Source organism: Arachis stenosperma, chromosome 2, assembly GCF_014773155.1.
Source record: "Arachis stenosperma cultivar V10309 chromosome 2, arast.V10309.gnm1.PFL2, whole genome shotgun sequence".
NCBI classification, from domain to species: Eukaryota; Viridiplantae; Streptophyta; class Magnoliopsida; order Fabales; family Fabaceae; genus Arachis; species Arachis stenosperma.
Genome location: NC_080378.1, coordinates 9849836 through 9871353, shown reverse-complemented (window position 1 = coordinate 9871353; position 21518 = coordinate 9849836). Strand labels below are relative to the sequence as shown.

Here is a 21518-nt window from a genome sequence, read left to right as displayed (position 1 = left end):
TCTCCTCTCACTTGATTCCTTCCCGAAATCTCTCCGGTTGTTGAGAGCTCTCCACGGTTTGGCCCAACAGTGTGCTGTGGCTGCATTGGCTGATTTTTAATATTTATTGGAAACTTGTTTTTTTTTTTATTTTCCCTTATATCATTAGTAATGAATCATTGTTACAATATTATATTAGTAGAAATAAGAGTGATACCACTGGCCATACACATAAGTAAAATTTAATTTTAAACTAACGTTTTACATGCTCACTAGTACTGCTAAATTCATGAATGTACTTAATTGATGGCTTTTGGCACCTTAAATTGTGCAACTGATCGAGTTCATCCATAAGGCATGGTCATCATCATCATATGCACCTCATTTTGGACCACAATAATATTCATCTTCATTTCCTCAACAACCACACTACTGGCTGCTATATATACATATGCACCATGCTTGCTGGTTAAGCTAGCTGGTTTTCCTATTTTCTTAGCTTGACCCTAAGTTTTCTTTGACTTGAGAGTAGAAAATTCATTACCTATCACTATAAGATAGAATGTGAATTTTTTTCAATTTTTTTAAACAAAGAAAAAAAAATCTAAAATAAATTAGTGCAATCAGTACTCAATAAAATAAACATCTTATTAGAAGGTTTTATTGATTATTGAAAAAATATATTAGAATAAAATGTCTATTTTTACCAACTTCTCAACGGTCATATTTGTTATTCGACACACATATAACAGAAAAACAATTCTACATACTAATAAAAGTAAATTATAAAAAATAAACTCCACGGTCTTTAATTTTAATTTTATGTATAGCAAAATTCTATAGAGAAAAGAACAACCACAAAAAATCTTCTAATTAATTTTATTAATTAGAAAAGCTTTTACTGAGTAAATAATTATTTCAAACTATTATGCAGATTTTTTTAGTAAATATGGATGGATTTGACATCTAATAATTTGGGAGTGAAATTTATTCCTTTCATAAATATGAGTTTCGAGTTGTGCATCAAAAGATCCCAATGTTGGACGAATAAAGAAAAGAAGAAAAGATTCGAAATGTGAAAGAAATTTAAATGACTTAAGATTAAAATTTCAAAAAGAATAAATGACTTGAAATTAAATTAAAGTAATAAAATACCTTCGATAAAAGTCAAAGAACTTTGAATTTGAATTCAAAAGACAATGCAAAAATATTAAAGAAGAAAAAACAAAGACCTTGCAGGAAAGTAAATTTGCAAAAAGAAAAAGATTACAAGAAATTTAAAGAAATTTAAAAGATATAGAAGAACCTTACAAAAAGAAAACTCCTGACAGACTTAGAAAAATGTTGAGGATGTGAGTGTACGAGAGTGTTTTCTGATATCGAACTCCAAGCTATGTCTATTTAAAGCTATCTTCAACCAATCAGATTTTTTTCACGTATTCCTTATACAAGGAAGTCAAACATAACTGTTCCTGCTATAACAAATATGATAACCGTCTTCAACTGTCTCGATCTCTGGCCTCTCTATTGCTTCGATCATGGATCTGTATTTTCGATTTGTACTTTCAATCAATCTAGCTTGCTTATCGATGCAATCACCTTTGTGCGGCTTCTCAACATAATCCAAACAAATGTTTTCAATTTGTTCACCATCAAATTATTATTTTTAGCCAACACTAACCATGAAAGATTCGGACGTTGATAAATCTATCCATAAAAAAATAAAACTAATATTGTACCCATAAGAAATAGATTTAAGTTGACAAAACAAACAAAAACCTAATTAACTATTCAAAATTTCTAAATTATCCATTCTTTACCAAATCTGATTCAATAATCTCTCTTCCTCCTTCTCTTCCACCACTTCATCCCATGCGCACTTTAGCCAACCCTCTCCCTTTCCCATGTCCATCTTATGCCGCCTCACCTTAACCCTATGCCCTCGCCTCCACCACAATCGTCATTTGTTGCGTCGCCACTACATGTGCCGTTTGTTTGCCAGGACACCCCCCTCTGGACCCCAACCCTGCTCTCTCAACTGGTGAAATTCACCGCTGAATCCCTCTTCCACATTGCTGTCGACACCTCTGTCACGCCCAATCTCGTGGAGTCACACACACGCGCCGGCCAGTACCTTAAGCTACGTGTTTCCAACACGCTCAATTCTATGATCTTTGCCATCCCATCATCGCCGAAGCTAGCATTTGCATGTGGCGCGTTCGAGTTCTCAGTGAAGAATGTGAAGGGGTCCACTGCGGAGGTACTGTGCGTGTTGAAGAGAGGGGATGTGGTGGAACTAAGTTCAGTCATGGGAAATGGGTTTGACATCATTCGGCTCGACTCGCTAGAAAAATTTGACATTGTCACCGTCTTTGCCACGAGTTTTGAAATTAGATCAGCATTTTACTTCAATTTTGCCATTTTAATTTTTCACTGTTGAAAATATTTTCTTCTTCTCTCAAATTATGTTGGTCTTCATTTATTTTAATTTTTTATTTTATGTTGGTGATGAAATTTCATTTTATTGTTGTTTATTTCGACTAAAAATAACTTGAGGAGGAAGAAAGAAGATGATAATTTGAACATCAGGAAGTGAATGAGTTTATGGGGGACAATGAAGCTGGATTTGTAAAGTTGAAGGTGAGGGTGGTAGTAGAAGAGGAAGAGGAAGAGAAAAAAGAAGAAATATTGTGAAATTGGATTTGATAAAAAAGGAATAATTTAAAAATTTTGAATAATTTTTTTAAATTTTGATTAATTTTATTAATTTAAATATCTTTTTTATAAATACAACGTTAATTTTTTTTATGAACAGATTTATTAGTACTTGAATTTTTAATAATTAAAAATAATTATTTATTCTTATTTCAATTGCATAAAGAAAAATAAATTTAAAGAATATTAATAGACAATATATATATATATATATATATATATATATATATATATATAAGTCTATCAGTTGCATTAATACTAAAGGGTTTCAGTATATTCCTTAGACATGCCATTCATATATAATTAATGTAGGACAAGTCAAATATGTGTATACTAATAAAATTGAAGAGTAATCATTTTGATAAATCTCAATTAATATGAATATAATTTATTCAAAAAATAATAAATACATAAGAATATTTTTTTTTTTACCACATGACTGATCTCCACAATATTCCTGAAAATGTTAATAAAATAATTAAATAATAAAAAAATGTTTAGAGAAAGAAAAAGAGACAACAAAATTATATAAATAGATCCAAACAAAAGAAAAGAGGTAATAATTATTAATCGTGCCTTTCCTTTCCTGCAAGAAGATATCTCTTCAACTATAATAAAATAAGTCAGCTAAAAACATAATTATTTTTTTAACTAATATTTATTAATATTTTTTTAAATTATACTTTTATCATTTTATTTTTTATTTCTTTCTTTTTTTTTCAACACAAAATTAATTGCTCGTAGATGGTCAGATATTTTGTTGAAGGTTCGGTGAAGGTAGTTTAGAGTGTGTGAGTTAGATGAATGAAAGATAAAGGAAAGCATAGAAGAGTACTTGATGCATTGAATAGTAGAACTCATTTTTTACATAAGGCTTCAGGTCCTTATATATAATAGATAGTAGCTTGTGATTAGTTACTCATAACCAAAAGTCTGTAACCAACTTCTCCTAATTAGTCCAGCTAGCACCAAGCTAATCATATGGTTATTTGCTACATGTAACTGCATATTCTAAATACAAAAATTTAACAGCAGTTAGTTAGGAGTTCTAACATGCATATTACATAACACCCTTCCTCAAGTTAGGAGTGTAGATATCTTGCATTCCTAACTTGCTAAGTAACAAAGAGAAGGTCTTTGGAGGTAAAGTTTTTGTCAATAAATCTGCCAATTATTCATGTGTCAAAATTGGCAAAAGATGAATGATCTTTTTAAGAATCTTATCCCTAACAACATGACAATCAATTTCTATATGTTTGATTCTCTCATAAAAAATCGGATTAGATGCAATATGAATTGCGGCCTGACTGTCACAGTAGAGGCTGATAGGATTAGTGAGGGGCAGACCCAAGTCAAACAAAATCTTCCTGATTCGACAGCTTCCTTTGTAGCGGATGCCATTGCTCTATATTTCGCTTCGGTAGATGAGGCAGTCACAGTCGTCTGTTTTTTACTCTTCCATGATACAATGACTCCTCAAATGCAAAAACAATATGCTGATGTAGACCGTCTCGAATCTGGGCAGGATGTCCAATCCGAATAAGTGAATCCTGTAACACTAAGGTCATACTTCACTGGAAAAAATAATCCTTTGGCAAGTGCCCCTTTGATGTACTTTAAAATTTTATGAGCCGCTTTGAAGTGTAAGGTAGTTGGTGCTTCAAGATATTGACTTAACCTTCCAATGGCATAGCTAATCTCTGGTCTAGTGATAAACCCCATTTGTAGGGTTTATCTTGTATTGATTTTATGGGATTTTATAACCTTTTACCCACATTTATCCATTGAAATAACATGGTTTTATAACTTCTCCTTTAATTGTGCTTAAGAGTGAAAACATGCTTTTTAGGTCTTAAAATAGCTAAATCTAATTCTCCTTGATTCCATTAGATGCCTTGATATGTTTGTTAAGTGATTTAAGGTTTAGGAGGCAAAGATTGGATCAAGGGAATGAAGAAAGAAGCATGAAAAGTTGGAGAACTCATGAAGAAATGAAGGAACCGGAAAGCTGTCAAGCCGACCTCTTCGCACTTAAACGACCATAACTTGAGCTACAGAGGTCCAAATGATGCGGTTTCAGTTGGGTTAGAAAGCTAACATTCGGGGATTCGAAACGATATAAGATTTGCCATAGTTGCCACACGTATGGTGGCGCGCACGCGCAGAGTACGCGCACGCGCTGTTGCTGCCACCTGGTCCACTTAAAGCAAAACGTGGCCAGCGATTTTAGAAGCCTTGTGGGCCCAATCCAACTCACTTCTGATGCTATTTAAGCCAAGGATTGAAGAGGAATCAACTAACTTTTAACCATTAGTTTAGTTTAGTAGTGAGAGTTAGTTTCTAGAGAGAGAAGCTCTCTCTTCTCTCTAGAATTAGGATTAGGATTAGGATTGGTTCTTAGATCTAGATTTTAATCTTTGCTTTCTTCTACTTCTACATCTCAATTCCTTGTAGTTACATTCATTCTTCTTCCACTCTTTTGTTGTAATTTCCTTTATGTTGTTCTTATATTTTATTGTAGATCTAGTATTGTTCCTTCTACATTCTTCCAATTCAATAAGAGGTAATTCATACTAAATGTGTCTTCTTTGCTTTTCTATTGTTGATCTCTTATTTTTGTAGTTGTAGATTCCTTTAATTCTTGTATTTAATAATGATTACTTCTATTGCACTTTATGTGTTTGTTGAAATGTCTCTTTTAGTTTTAGTGTAGATTTTGTTCCCCTTGGCCTAGGTAGAGTAATTAGTGACACTTGAGTTATCTAATTCCTTTGTTGATTGGTAATTGGAGAGATTGCTAATTGGTTTGGAGTGCACTAAAGCTAGTCTTTCCTTGGGAGTTGGCTAGGACTTGTGGCTCAAGTCAATTCATCCACTTGACTTTCCTCCATGGTTAGAGGTTAACCAAGTGGGAGCAATGAACGATTCTCATCACAATTGAGGATGATAACTAGGATAGGACTTCTAGTTCTCACATCTTGCCAAGAGCTTTGTTAGTTGTTAGTTTATTTCTTTTGCCATTTATATTTCTTGTCTAAAATTTCAAAAACCCCAAAATAACTCACAACCAATAACAAGACACTTTATTGTAATTCCTAGGGAGAACGACTCGAGGTCCAATACTTCGGTTTATAAATTTAGGGGTTTGTTTTAGTGACAAACAACTTTTTGTATGAAAGGATTAGTGATTGGTTTAGAAACTATACTTGCAACGAGAATTCATTTGTGAATTCTAATCCGTCAAAAATCCAATCATCATCTAGTATTGGCTAAATACAATAATCTCCCGACTAACTTTCTGTATTCATTGTTGGCAAGTAAAGGCTCCCTCCCATCTTTTGACAATTTGATGCTGTAGTCCATAAAAGTCGAAGCAGGTTTGTAGTTTTCGAGACCATGATCTTTGAGCAAGTCAAGGGCATACTTGCATTGATATAAGGCAACTCCAGTGTTGTTCCTAACCACCCCCATTCCTAGGAAAAATTTAAGGTCTCCAATATCTTTTGTTTTAAACTTAGCATCTAATAAGGACTTGCTAAAATTGATCTCAAAGATATCATTTCCAGCAATAACCACATCCGCAACATATACTAAGAGAGCAGTAAATCTACTTTGCTGAGATTTAGTGAAAAGGTTATGATCAGACTTCGATTGGAGATAGCCCAATTTTAAAAGAACAGACTTCAGCTTAGTATTCCACTGATGGCTTGCTTGCTTGAGACTGTAGAGGGATTTCTGCAATTTACAAACCATTCCTGAAAGTGCATTAAGCCCTGGAGGAACCTACATATAGACATCTTCTTCAAGGTCCCCGTGTAAGAATGCGGTGTTGACATCTACTTGCTTCAAAAACCAGCCTTTCATCGCAGCTATGGCCAGAACAATTCTCAGTGTGCTGAGGTTTACTACAGGACTAAACGTGTTGAGATAATCGATGCCTGGAACTTGTGTAAAGCCTTTAGCCACTAGACGTGCCTTGTACCGTTCGATGGTCCCGTCAGAGTTATGTTTAAGTTTGAACACCCACTTGCACCCAATTGCCTTTTTTCCAACTGGTAAGGGAGTGAGCTGCTAAGTTTGAAGATGATGAAGAGCATTGAGTTCGTCCTTAATAGCACTTTCCCAGTGAGCATGAGCCATTGTCTCTTCATAACACTTTGGTTCCTTATTAGTGGAGATGGCCAGGGAGAAATACTTGTGAAAATTAGAAAGTGCACTGTAAGATATAATCTGTGAGATGGGATATCTTGAGATTGCTTCCGTTGTAGTGTTCATGCACTGAAAATCCTTTAAGTGGGCTGGTCTTTTCTTTTCTCTAGTGGACTGTCTTAGTGGTAATGCATGAGGTGGCATGTGGGTGTGAATTGGTGCAATGGCTAATGACTCAACTGATGGATCAGCTAAGGGTTTAGGGATATGTGCATTAGGGACTTCAATGTGTGTGTCATGAAAAATGTGTGTAGCATGTGGACTAGTAATTGCGTCATCGTAAATGAATGGGTTAGATGCATGAATGTTACTATTTTGTGAAGCAGAGGGAACCTCGGTCTTATTGATAAAAGGAAAGTAAGTTTCATAAAACTGAACGTTTCAAGATACAAATATTTCCCTTAAATACGGATCTAGTAAAACAAATCCTTTGGCCCCTTCCCTAAATCCTAAGAAGGTGCACTTTCGTGCTCTTGGATCAAGTTTCAATCTGCCAGAGCAAATAGTGCTTGCAAATGCTAAGCACCCAAAAATTTTTAGGTCCGATAAGTCAGGAAGTGATGAATAAAGAACTTGATAGGGCGATGAATTTTGTAAAAGAGTGGAGGGAATCCGATTAATGATGTGAACAGCATGAGAGATAGCAAAATTCCAGAAGCACTTTGGAATGTTGGAGTGAAATAAAATGGCCCTTGTAACAGCTAGTATGTGTTGGTGTTTCCTCTCAATAATTCTATTTTGTTGAGGAGTTTCCACACATAATTTTTGGTGCACAATACAAGTATTTTCGTAAAAAGATTTCATTAGAATTCTGGGCCATTGTCACTTCTTATAATTTTTATTTGTTTGTTGAACTGAGTTTTTGCAAAGTTAACAAATGATTGTAAAAGACTACTTGCTTTTGATTTTGTTTTCATGAAATGCACCCAAGTGTATCTGGATTTATCATCAACAACAATTAAAAAATATTTGTGTCCATTTATTGAAGGAATTGAAAGAGGTCCCCATATATCTACATGGATCATGTCCAAACAACAATTTTTGCTTAGCTAAATGACATGCATCACATGGACGGGGATGGGAAGGCTAAAGACAGACTCGCCTCGCGTACGCTCTCATTTGATATGCTGCTGACTTACTTGCTTTTTGACTGGCTTTAAAGCCTATAAATCTCAATAGAGGAATCAAGCAAGCACGGCTTGTATTCTCAAACTACGTATGGCTGACTTGGGAACGACTAAGCAACTATGGGCAGGTTTTTAGCTCATTCCTTTGAGAGTCTATCTATTTTATTATGAGTGAAAAAGCTAAACTATTTTTTCATGGCAATTAGCCTTTTACATGGTAAATGTCCTAGTCTATAATGCCATATATCCTTATCTATTATTGCTTGTATGTGCATGATGCATGATTGATTTTGCTGTAGTTTTATTACTTGAGAATCCAGTACATAGAGACCACCAACAGTTTCAACTCTCCCAATCATCCTCATGGAGCTGCGGTCCTGGATCTCACACAGTGCATCTGAAAAAGTTAGTTTGCAATGCAGTTCAGCAGTAATCTTGGACACGAAAATGAGCTTGTAATTGAAAGAAGGTATGTATAATGCATTTGTCAAATATAATTTTTCAGAAAATACAATTGTTCCAATTATGTTGCTTGTGGTGTATGAGCCATTTGGCAATCTCACAAGAATTGGATCAATTGTGTAATATGTTTGAAAATTTTCAAGGGAATATGATACGTGGTTTGTAGCACCTGTATCTATTACCCATGAAGTGCACTTATTTTCAGAAATTTTTAGGTCTTTAACACTTGTTTTAAAGTGAAGATGTACCAAATTACCTTGAAGAAGTAGTGGCTATGATTGTGCCACAATTTGGTTTGTGCTATGAATTGGTTTTACCTCATGGTTACCTAAAAGGGCTAGTAATGCTTGTCGTTGTTCTGCAGTGAATCCAGACTCGACAATTCCACTCCCATCCAGTTTGGTGCTGAGATTTTCATTTATCCTCTCAAGCTCAACTACTGCCAGAGAATTCACAGCAGCCTCTCCACCAAATTTGTTCCTCAAATGCGGTGGAAAGCCGTGTTTCTTGTAGCATACATCCACGATGTGACCAGTCTTGCCACAATGTGTACATTGCACTCTACTTCTTCCTCCTTGGCCTCTTCTAGTAGCTTGGGACCTTCCTCCTCTACCCCTTCCTCTCCCTCTGCCATATTGAGCCTCTGAAGTGTTTGAGGGAGTGGCAAAGTATGGCATGATGTGTGAGGTTGGTCCAAGGCTGTGAGCTTGTCGCTCTTGTTGTGTAAGTAAAGAGAATACCACATTGATGCTAGGGAGTGGTTCCATCAACATCACTTGAGATCTCATTCTAGAGTATTGATCATTCAACCCTTTGAAGAATTTTGTTACTTGATTTTCAGCTCTATGGCTCCTTATTACTCCCAGGCCACATACACAGTTGCTTCCACAACTACATGCTAGAATTCCTCTAAAATTCTCTAACTCTTCCCATATCGATATGAGATTTGTAAAATATGTTGTGACATTTAGATCTCCTTGTCGTAATGCGTGCAACTCCTCTTGTAATTCGGCAACCGTAAACCTATCTCCTTGGTAATATCTATGCCTCAGATCACTCCACATATCACTAGCTATATTATTATATATCACTGATTGAGAGATGCTTGGTTCAAGTGAAAGGTTAATCCAGGCCACAATGTAAGTGTTGCATCTATCCCAAAGTCCAAACAAATTGTCATTCTCCTCAGGTTTAGCTATCGTACCATCTATAAAACCTAGTTTATTCTTTGATTTAAGAGCTAGCAACATTGATCTACTCCATATGTTATAGTTCTTTCCATTTAAGATGACAGTTGAGATAGGAATACAGGATTCTCAAAAGGATGAAGGTAGAAAGGATTCGAAGGATGAAGATCTAGTGCTGATTTTGTGGATTCCGACTTAGGTGAGCTTGTAATAATGCGATCTGGTTCATGAATTGTGCTATACTTTGCAAATCGATGTTCGGAATCGTCGAATCTTGATTATTGCTTGAATCTTGATTGTTTCTTCTTGGTTCCGCCATTATCGCTCCAAATCAATGTGTGATTTGGACTTCTGAATTCTCAATATTGTTTATCGAAATTCAGAGATCAAGCTTCCACACTCTCAACTCTGATCTTAGCTCATACACTACCTTCTCAAGGTCTACGCTCACCGCACCATGTTGAAGGTGCAATGAAGGTAGCTCAGAGTGTGTGAGTTAGATGAATGAGAGACAGAGGAAAGCATAGAAGAGTGCTTGATGCATTGAATGGTAAAACTCATTTTTTACATGAGGTTTCAGGTCCTTATATACAATAGATAGTAGCTTGTGACTAGGTTAGTCCAGCTAGCACTAAGCTAATCACATGGTTAGTTGTTACATGTAACTGCATATTCTAAATACAAAAACTTAACAGCAATTAGTTAGGAGTCCTAGCATGTATATTACACAACATATTTTTCTATAGATAGCTTGAATTATAACCGTAGTGTACTTTTAGGAATTTTTTTTTGTAGAAATATTTAGCTTTCCACTAAAGAAAATGACGTTTGGAGTATTTTCTAATAGAGATGGTAAAAATATCTGCATTTTTAGATATTTGTAAAAATTATTCATGGTAGAAAAATTAACAAAAATTCATAAAATTTTTATAAGGATGAAGATATGTTCCAGCGAAAAAATGAGAATGGAAGCAAACATTACGGGGACCTTTTTATGTAAATATATATTTAATGATATGTATAATATTTAAATTTGTAATAACTAATTATTTAAATTTTTGTCATTACAAAAAGAGAGTATTATCCATGTTTGATTTACCACTAAAAATGATTGTATTATTTTGTTGGAAGTTATTTTATTTTATTTTATTTTATTTTGCATGTTAAAATTTTGTGTATATTAATTATGTTGAATTTGTATTTGAATTGTGTTTTAATTTGATACATTTAGTTGAATTATATTGAATTTTATTATAATTGTGTTAATTTTTTTTAATTTTTTTAGAAGCTTAATATCCATGGATATCTATGGATATCTACCTTTTCTGTGGGCAAAATAAATTGGACCCGTGACGAAAATGAGACGAGAATAAAGGACATTTTATTAAACGGAGACGGGGATGGGAGAATGATCCCCGCCCCATAGAATCCCATTACCATCCCTATTCTCTACCCATACTTTGCGAGTAGCGATTGATTAGACGATTCGAAAGTTCGACCTTTCTTTTTCTTTACTTGACTTAGGTTGGTCCATTTGATCCAGAAAATTTTACGTTTTCATTTTCAATAATATTAGCTAATAAACGTTCAATTTATTGACATGAACTCTTTGGAAATTGAAAACAATTCCATTATATAAGATGAAATAGCTTGTGCGACTAATTTCATTAGAACTTCTCTACTTGTTTTAGATAGACTCGTCTTATTCCAATTCTTGAGCTTTTTTCGGGCGTGGTCTTAGACAAAATTAAAGATATACTTTTTGAATCTTTCGACGAAAATAGGTAGATCTAAGGATTTTGAATGAGTCTCGACTATCTTAAGTCCTAATCAATCTTAGATAAGTATTTATTTGAGAGGTGTCATATTACGACTGAGCGAGAGCTTTGACTTATCTAGATTAATTTTTTGTCCAGATGCTAGTTAGTAAAAACGTAAGATTTTCTTAGCCTCTGTTATATCCCAATCTGTAGCGCATACGAATATAATAGTATCATCCACAAAAAAAGATGGGACATTGTCAAGACATAATGTGAGACTCGAATGTCGTGAATAACATTTGTTTGTTGTGCTTGAACCTGTTAACAATAAGTAGTATGACCACAATCCAATTAATCATGTGTCAAATAATTTGTTATTATTATTATATTAAAATATTAATATAATAAGATTCTTGATTAAATTTAGAAATTTATCATTGTGATAGTGATCATAATATTGAGAGATAAATCTTTTATAATTTAATCTAAATTGTTCTTGATCACAGGATTATTAAAAGGACATTAATAATCCGGAAATATCATTATATATATAATGGTCTTCATTGGATGAAGATTAATATATCTCATTTATATATATATATATATATATATATATATATATATATATATATATATATATATATATATATATAGTGCATATAGAGATATGACCATTTAACTGACTCGCTTTGAGAATTCCTAATGGTTATAATTACTGCATATTTGGTAATAGGATATTTTCAAGATGAACATGGTAATAAAGTTTTCTTTGACATGTAACTATCATAGTAATTAACAATATATTTATTATATTTTAATTTCGAACACCTAATACCTTAGGGTGCTAGTTGAATGGATATTGGGTATGATTTAAATACTTGTAGAATTAATGATTAGTCAATAAGGAATCCGTCAACTCTCGGTAAAGAGTTTGAGCTCTATGATTATAATGATTGCGATGAATAAAACCTTGGTTAAGGAAATTGAATGAATGAAGAAACGAGTTTCTTAAATAATTCACATTTCATTATAATAATGGTAACAAGTTAGGGTTTGACAATTAAACCATACTCTAAGGGTTAACCAAAAGTTAGAAACTTCTGAGGTTCTTAGTAAAAATATATTACCTCATACTATCAGGTCATTGAGGAGTGTTGCTAGATGCCAACCTTGATTAGTAAATTTAGTATGACTAATTTACTACCCACTTAGTATTGAATCTATGGAGTCACACAATAACGAGTGTTCTAATCTTTACTGTAGAATTATTTAATTATTATTTTGATTTGATCAAATAATTATATTAATTCAAATGGAATATTATTATATTCTTTGCTAGCACCAATAATATAATAATAATAATATAATAATTGAGAATATTAAATGAGATTTGAGAAGAATTAGTTATTATATTTCTAAACTTGAATTCTAAATTTAGATGAGATCCTAACGAATTAAATCTCTAAGTAGTCTTTGAACTTGCACTCGAGTCTCAAAATGATCCCTGAAATTAATAATTACTCAAATTCATCACTGAAATTATCCTCCGAGACTCATAGTAGTCCCTAAAATAATTTCCGTTCATCCTTGCCATTGGAAATGACTAAAACAACGTCGTTTTGTATTTATTGAAAAAAAAAACACGCTTCCCTTCCTCAACCCTTCTTCAGTTTCTGTTTTTCTTTTCCTTCCATGCTCCCTTTCCTCTTTCCCAACCCTTCTCCAGTTCCCTTTCCCTTTTCCTTCCCCAATCTGAGCCATTCCCCTTCTCCTTCCCTTTTTCCTTCCCTTTACCAGTCCACTCCTAAGTCCTTCCATGTAAACGGCAATGGCTGCAACAACTCAAAAGTGGAGAGGCTTCCGGCGGATTTTGTGCCGCGACCGTTGTAACCTGCTCGACGACGCACTCTTTCAAAGCTATGCCCTCTTCGGTGCCCACGTGGTGCACATGCACTCCCCCAAAATACTTGCCTCTGTCATTGTCTTTTTCTTCTAACAACACTACTCCCTACCTCCCCCTCCCACTCTAACTCCAATCAACGGCTTTGTTGGTGCCAGCAAGAAATCCTCCTCTTCCTCTTCCAATGACTCTGAATCATGCGTCCTCCTGCATTCTGAATCAGATTTTCAAGATATAGACGATAGTCAAACAAAATTATTCATCACTGCAAGCTGTCATAATGAGTCTCTCAACCACCATACTCATGATAACATCATTTTCATGCATTACGTACTCCATCTCCGCCACCTCTACCTTCCCCTCCCAGCACCTCGCACTACGAATTCTTTAACTTCTTCGAACCCTACGACGACACTTACTGTGCCACTGCTGACGTAGCAACAAAAAAAAGAGGAGGACATTGACACATAAAAGATGAAGGAGAAAGGTCTCAGATTGGGAAAGGAAAAGGGGAAGAAAAAAGAAAAGGAAAACTGGGGATGGGTTGGGAAAGGAGAAATGGAAGGGGAGTGTGAAAGGGAAAGAGGAAGGAGAAGGGTTGGGGAAGGAGAAAGGGAGCATGGAAGAAAAAGGGAAAGGAGAACTAGAAAAGGGTTGGGGAAGAGGAGGTGTTTTTCTTTTTTCTTTTTAATAATAAATACAAAACGACGTCGTTTCAGTATTTTCTAATGGCGAGGATGGACAAAAATTATTTTAGGGATTACTATGAGTCCCGGAGAACAATTTCAGAGACGAATTTGAGTAATTATTAATTTCAGGGATCATTTTGAGGTTCAAGTGCAAGTTTAGGGACTACTTTGAGATTTAACTCGATCCTAACTGATTTTGTTTTAAATTGAGTTATGATATGATTCATAAATTTGAAAGATTCAAGTTTAAAATAGTAAGATATGATTCAAATTTAAATTGAGATTTAAATTTAAAATCAGTAATAAATCTCATGCTATATATATGTATGCCAAGAGCAGAAAAAAGAGAGGAGAATAACACACAAGTATTTTATTCCTTTATCTCTACACACATAAAGGTATGTGAGCCTAATTCTTAGAGAAAAATTTTATGGAGTGCAAAGAGTTGCAAGAGGTTTCTCAATTTGGATGAGATGTTCATTGGTCAAGGAGTTGACAGCAAAGGTTGGTCTCGGTGTGGATACGCATAGCGCTTTTGTACCATCGAAGGAGAAAGTGATTTTTACTAGCGTACACACAGGTATTTAGATCTGATCTATATATTGTTTTCGAATAAAATTTAAGCACAAAATAAATTTTTATGATTACTTTTTTTTATTCCACTGCGTGTTATGAACACATGATAATCCTTCAGATTCAATAGATTAAAGAAGACTTTTGCACACAGAATGAATAGATAGGGTGACAGGAAATTTTCTTATCAAATACTCTTTGAAGGCGCGAAAAATTTTGATGGAGTTTTGTTTTTAATGATTGAGAAAGAGATGATAGTGGTGCACTTGCAAATAAGATTGATCCATTTTTTCAAAAATTTTATCATGTTTTGTTTGTGTTAGAAACAAGAGACTAAAACGAAGAAAGGATTTGTGTATTATTGAGTGTATTTTAGTTGTCTAAAATGATACAATATAGAAGGGTATTTATAAGTTCTAAGAGAATCGAAATAATAAAGACGTAATATTCTATAATAAATATTCAAATATGCTAAATAATGCTAATTGATCCTAATTATATTCTAACATCCCCCTTCAAACTCAAGTGACAACTTAAGTTTGAAACTTATTTAAAACAACGAACTAAAGAGAAAAAAATTGCATAAACTGATAAAACGGGTGCAGACGAAACTGTCGGAAGGAAGCGCAGATGGAACTGCCGCTAGTCTAAAGGAAGTGCAGACGAAACTGCCGCTTGTCTGAAGGAAGCGCAGATGGAACTGCCACTTGTCTGAAGGAAGAGCAGACGAAACTGCCGCTATCTGAAAGAAGTGCGGACAGAACTATCAGAAAGAAACGCAGACGGAATTGCCACGATGAAACACAGACGAAACGCAGACGGAACTGCCACGAGAAAACGCAGATGGAAGAGACCACAAACGAAACTGCCACGTGAGAAGGTATATGGAACTGTCACAAGAGAACGTAGACGGAACTATTACGAGAGAACGTAGACGAAACTGTTGAAAGAGAGCTAAAACTATATGATTTCTTCATGGGAATAGGTAAGCAGCAGATGACAATGGTATTTGATCATTCGACTCGAAAAAATACAAGATAGAGAAAATAGGCTAGTCGGTGAGGTGAAAAAGCATCAAATGAGTGACAAAGGGAAAGAAGAATGGCATTGAAAAAAATACAAAAACTATGGTGATTTATCCGCAAGGAAAATAACATATCCTCTTCAAGGAGGATGCTATGACTCTGATACCATGTTAGAAACAGAAGACTAAACTAGAGAAAGGATTTGTTTATTATTGAGTGTATTCTAGTTGTCTAGAATGACACAATATAAAAAGGTATTTATAGGTGCTAAGAGAATAGAAATAATAAAAATGTAATATTCTATAATAAATATTTAGATATGTTAAATAATACTAATTGATCATAATTATATTTTAACAGTTTGATTGGAAGAAAGAAAATAAAAAAAAATATAAAAAAAGAAAAAAATTAAGTAAATTTTTATTTTATTTTTTATATATATTTGAATGAAAAAAAATACATAATTAATATTGCAAAATAATAATTTTATCTTTATATATTTTAAAATATATTAAAAAGTAGAGAACAATATTAGAATATGATAATGAATATAATTTCTTTTTATTTTTCATCCAAAGTTAATTAGAAAAAAAATATTTAATAGAAAATGACAATTTTTTTCTCAATTTATTTCCATTCTATTTTTTTTTCATTTTTTTCTCAATCAAACAAAACCAAATTTGAGTACTCGAATAAGAAATTCCATTCGATTCCATCATAAGTCATATCTCATTTAATTTTCATATATTCTTTTGCACTCATTTTTTTCTCGTAGAATAAAAATATTGTTATACGAAATTAAGAGTTAATATTCAAAATCGTCCCTAAAAAATATTCCGATTTTTATTTTGGTCTTCGAAAGATAAAATTAATCAAAATCGTCCTCGAAAGATACACGACTTGATCACGTTAGTCCTTCCGTTAGTTGGATAATGACGTGTCATGTTAAGTGCCACGTGTCACAAGATGATTGGTTAACGTGTCAGTGACATGGTGACACGTAGCACATGTAAAAAAATTATTTATAATTAAAATAGTCTTTGAAAGTTCAGATGTAAGTAATTTTCATCCCAAAAATTTTAAAAATTAATCAAATTAGTCCTTATATAATTTTTTTTATTTTTTCTTGATAATATTAAATTTGAAATATTTTTTGATACTTCTAATTTTAATAGAAATGTAATTGACAAATAAAAAATTGATAATTGTATCTTTTCTTCTTAAAAATATTTTCAATAAAATTATCTCTCTCCCTTAATTCTTCTCAAAATCTCTCTTATTCTTTTCTATTCTAAAACATTTTTCTTATATTATCACATTTTGCTGGAATATAAATATACTCAAAATTAAAATGTATGTATTTGTTAACCTAAACAAAGTTATATGCTCAAAATCAAAATTTATGTATGTAACCTAAATAAAGTTATATCACTATTTTTTTCTATTACACCTTTTTTTTTTCATTACGGTATTACTTACATATAGGATATAATGGTAGTGATATTAAAAGTCAAAATTCAAGAAGATCCACAAATTTTGCTTTAATTTCAAATTTTACAAAATATTAAAAATTTGTTGTTTAATTATTATTATTATTATTATATATTCTAAACGAATTGCTTCTTAAGCGTACTACATGCAAAGATCATAATAAGTTTTTGTGTGTTTTATATGTTTGAGATAGATTATATAATTTTTTTTAATACATAAATTTTGATTTTGAACATATAACTTTATTTAGGTTAACAAATACATACATTTCAATTTTGAGTATATATATATATATATATATATATATATATATATATATATATATATATATATATATATATATATTCCAGCAAAATGTAATAATGTAAGAAAAATGTTTTAGAATAGAAAAGAATAAGAGAGATTTTGAGAAGAATTAAATGAGAGAGATAATTTTATTGAAAAAATTTTTAAGAAGAAAAGATACAATTACTAATTTTTTGTTTATCAATTACATTTCTATTAAAATTAGTAGTATAAAAAAATATTTTAAATTTAATATTATCAAGAAAAAATAAAAAAATTATATAAGGACTAATTTGATTAATTTATAAAATTTTAGGAATAAAAATGACTTACATCTGAACTTTCAAGGACTATTTTAATTATAAATATTTTTTTTACATGCCACGTGTCACTGATCTGACACGTCAACCAATCATCTTGTGACACGTGGCATTAACCCACCACGCCATCATGTGCCATGTGGTACTTAACATGACACGCCATCATCCAACTGACGGAAGAACTAACGTGACCAAGTTGTGTATCTTTCGGGGATGATTTTGATTAATTTTATCTTTCGAAGACCAAAATGGAGATTAAAGTATCTTTCAGTGACGATTTTGACTATTAACTCACGAAATTAATGATAGATGTGCGATGTCAATGTCCAAATCCATTCAAAAAAAAGTAAACTATTAAAATAATACTTAAAAATTTACTGATGCTAATGAAAAATAATTTTTTTGAAAAATAAAAAATATTACAAAAGAATTAGATATTAAATATATACTCTAAAAATAATTTTAGTGATCATATTTTAATGCAATATTTTTCAAACATTATTAAAAAAATAAAAATTTTTTATTCTTAAAATTTAATAATTTTATGTCAAGTGATTTTTTAATTGTGAATGACCAAGTTTTAAAAAATAAAAAATCTAACAATCAATTGAATCAAATTTCGTTTCAAATATTTTGTACACTTTATAAATAGTTATTTAAATATCACCAAATATAAAATATTTTTATCATTTATAAAAATATAATATTTATTAATTATTTTTATCATATTTTTAAATTATTCAGTAAATGTTTTATTAATAATATTTTTTACATTTTCTTTATCAATCTTTAAATCTTTTGAATACTAAATTAACAGTTAACTAAAAAAAATTCTCATGTGAGGCTAATTTTTTTAGTTATGAAAATTCCGTATTATGTCCAATTATGAAGAAATAATATATTTTTATGGACATAGAGATATATTTTTTTAAAATTAAAATTTACAAATCAGAAACTCAAATTTATAAAAGCTACAAAATTTAAGGTTTAATTTGTGATTAAAAAAAAAACCTCAAATGTATAGATGAAAAATTTTTTTTCATGTAAAGTAAATTGGGCTCCAATTTGTAGCTTAAAAATTTTTTTGATGCTAAAACGCAAATCTAATCCTTAAATTTACAAATTTAAAAAAATTCTAAATTTAACTCTCAAATTTATAATACCTATACACAAAAATATACAAAATTTTTACATTATTAAAAACACCATCTCAACTATAACACAAAAAAAATAAAAGGTGCCCATGTGAAGGTGCAGGGGGAAGTCCTCTTGGAACTTGGACGCCACTCCTATTTTAGGCAAACATAACTTTTTTTTTTGGAAAAATAAATAGACAATATCATCAGTAAGGTGATAAAGTGATACTATCCTTCCTTACAAGTTCGAGGAAGCAACGAGGCAAATACATATTAACAAAAAGAACATAGTGCAATTTATATAATATTAAAAAACAATTGAATACATATAAGAGATATATTTGATTTAAAAGATAAGCATCAATGACTTTAACATGATGTGGAACACTACTGACTACCCTTGCTTCTTGTTATCATCAAATTAATATGTTACGTACCTTGTGGAAAATTAAACTTCAAATAATTAATTGGTGGCAAAATATAGTAGTCATGGTGAAAAATGAAAATTAACCATATACGTTTCAAGTACGAAGAAATTTAAAGGGAATAATTTACACGGTTGTACACGCTGCAACATGAAATTCAGATGAAATGAATTGCAATCCACTGCGTAAATTTCGTGGCTTTTTCATAAAGGGCTCTTTAAAAAAAAATTCGGGCGATAAAGAAAAAAGGTTGTGAGAAACAAATATAAGAATAATGTGTATGATCTAAGCAATTACCTTGGTAAATATTCAAGGAAAATACACAGTAATAGCAACTTCGCAAGGAATTGCAATGTGATAGTTTCATAAACCAATCAGAATATTAGCATTACCTTTTTATTTATGGGGAGTTGGTTGTAAATTTTGATTTTGGGAATCGTCTTTTTTATTTGATAAATAATTAAATAGTATTACAGTTATTAACAATTTTAAATAATAAGAGTAACAACTTTATTATTAGATTTTTTTTCGGACTTACTTTATTACTACATATTTAAATGTGTAAACTCCCCACATTTCTCCAATAAGACTCTAATGAGACTGATTTTACGATGAGTTTGGATTGTCTTTAAAAAGTTTTTTTGTTTCCTTTATCTTTTTTAAGAATATTTTTTATTAAAAATTAATTTTATTTTAAAATAGAAAATATAAAAGTACTTCTTTAATTTATTTTAGTATACAATTTATTAATTTTTTCTTAAAATTTTATTTTTTTATAAAAAGTAACACACTACTTGCTTAAAATAATTTTTTAAGCTTTAATAACAATATTTTTTAAAACCCTTTTTTTTGTGCAAAGATAAAAAGACTCAAACCTGCAACATTTAAGTGAGTATAAGAAGATTATGCTATTTGAGTTATAGTTCATTGGTAAATTTTTTTAAAACTTATTATATCCAAACATTTTTATAATGATATAAAAATGCTATTTTTAAATTTTTTTATTAAAAAATATTCCAAACTAACGCTCCTCCATTATTAAACACATAAATTACATATTTACTATTTTACATCAAAATACAAATATTTATTTTTCTACATCTCATTTCCCAATTTTGTTGAGAAAAATAAAAAAATATTCCAATTTAACAGGTCGTACTAATGAAATTGGAACAGCAAAACACAGCATAACTTTCAATTTATTGACATTTCATTCTTTTAAATTAATAATATAAATGTGATAAAAAAAATACCTCAATTAACTTAAAAATAAAAAATATCAATATGCTGAATTGTATTTTGTTGTTCTAATTTTACTAATACTACCTGTAAAATTGTAATAATTCTTTTTTCTCTATTTTGCCGTTAGTAATTTTAAATTGTATGGCTATGAAATTGAAAAATAATATATAAAATAGTAAATATTTTTAGTTTGATGTATATTGTATAGTGATAAATATATAACCGATAAACACAACCTACATTTTAAATTGGCTTTTTACTTTTATTTTCACGTAAATGTTAAGGAGGTACTCTATTATACAAATTAAAATTGTATGAAAAAAATATAAATTTTTTTATAATTATTTTTTATTATATTATTATTATTCAAAATATAGGTCATAATTTTTTTAAATATTATTTTATCTCATAAAAAAATATATAAACTTACATTTTTATCGTATAATTCACCAAATGTTAATTGGCTATTTTTACATCAACAGTGGGTAGATTAAGTAATTAACTGATTTGGAAATAGGAAGGAAGAAGGGTTTGTCACAAGTCACAAGTGTGCTTAGTGGACTCAGTCATTTGAACAATATCATGAATCATAATTCATAAATGTGTTAGTTTGGCACTTTGGCTTATAATGGAAATAAAGCAAAGCTTACGCTGTATTTGTTTGGTATTTTCATTTTCATTTTTATTTTTATTTTCAGTAATTTTTATATTTTAGATTTTATTTAAAAAATAGTAAAATAATAAAATTTTATTTTAAATTTCTATCTCTTATTTTTTTTATAAAATTTTGAAAATAAAAAATACTAGAAATAAAAAAAAATTGCAAACCAAAGCAATCTTTAGAGTTGCAGAAAGAAAGAAAAAAAAAGCATTAGGTCCCGGGCTGAGGTTCACCATAAATTTGGACGGATCATAAACATCGTTGTCTACGACATTAGTCTAATCAAATTTTATAATACACGTAATTATAATAATATAAATACATTAATTATT

General features: G+C 31.1%; 2 protein-coding genes across 2 annotated transcripts; one reads left to right on the top strand and one right to left on the bottom strand.

The window, feature by feature from the left end:
* The first annotated feature begins 1894 nt into the window (after positions 1-1894).
* LOC130962514 (fruit protein pKIWI502-like) lies at positions 1895-2419 on the top strand. Its single transcript, XM_057888719.1, has one exon. The coding sequence runs from the start codon at positions 1895-1897 to the stop codon at positions 2417-2419; it is 525 nt and encodes a 174-aa protein (XP_057744702.1).
* A 4058-nt stretch (positions 2420-6477) lies between these two features.
* On the bottom strand, positions 6478-9742 carry LOC130962513 (uncharacterized). Its single transcript, XM_057888718.1, has 3 exons — positions 8821-9742; positions 8339-8427; positions 6478-6762 (listed from the first exon to the last, which is right to left on the bottom strand). Exons 1-3 carry the CDS (start codon positions 9740-9742, stop codon positions 6478-6480), a joined length of 1296 nt encoding a protein of 431 aa, XP_057744701.1.
* Positions 9743-21518: the final 11776 nt, after the last annotated feature.

Coding starts and splice junctions, on each gene's coding strand:
- LOC130962514 (XM_057888719.1), top strand. CDS start 1,895: ATGCCGCCTCACCTTAACCCTATGCCCTCGCCTCCACCACAATCGTCA.
- LOC130962513 (XM_057888718.1), bottom strand. CDS start 9,742: ATGTTGCTAGCTCTTAAATCAAAGAATAAACTAGGTTTTATAGATGGT. Junction 8,428..8,820: donor AGCATTACTAGCCCTTTTAG/GTAACCATGAGG, acceptor TAACTTTTTCAG/ATGCACTGTGTGAGATCCAG. Junction 6,763..8,338: donor TCTATGTACTGGATTCTCAA/GTAATAAAACTA, acceptor CAAACTTAGCAG/CTCACTCCCTTACCAGTTGG.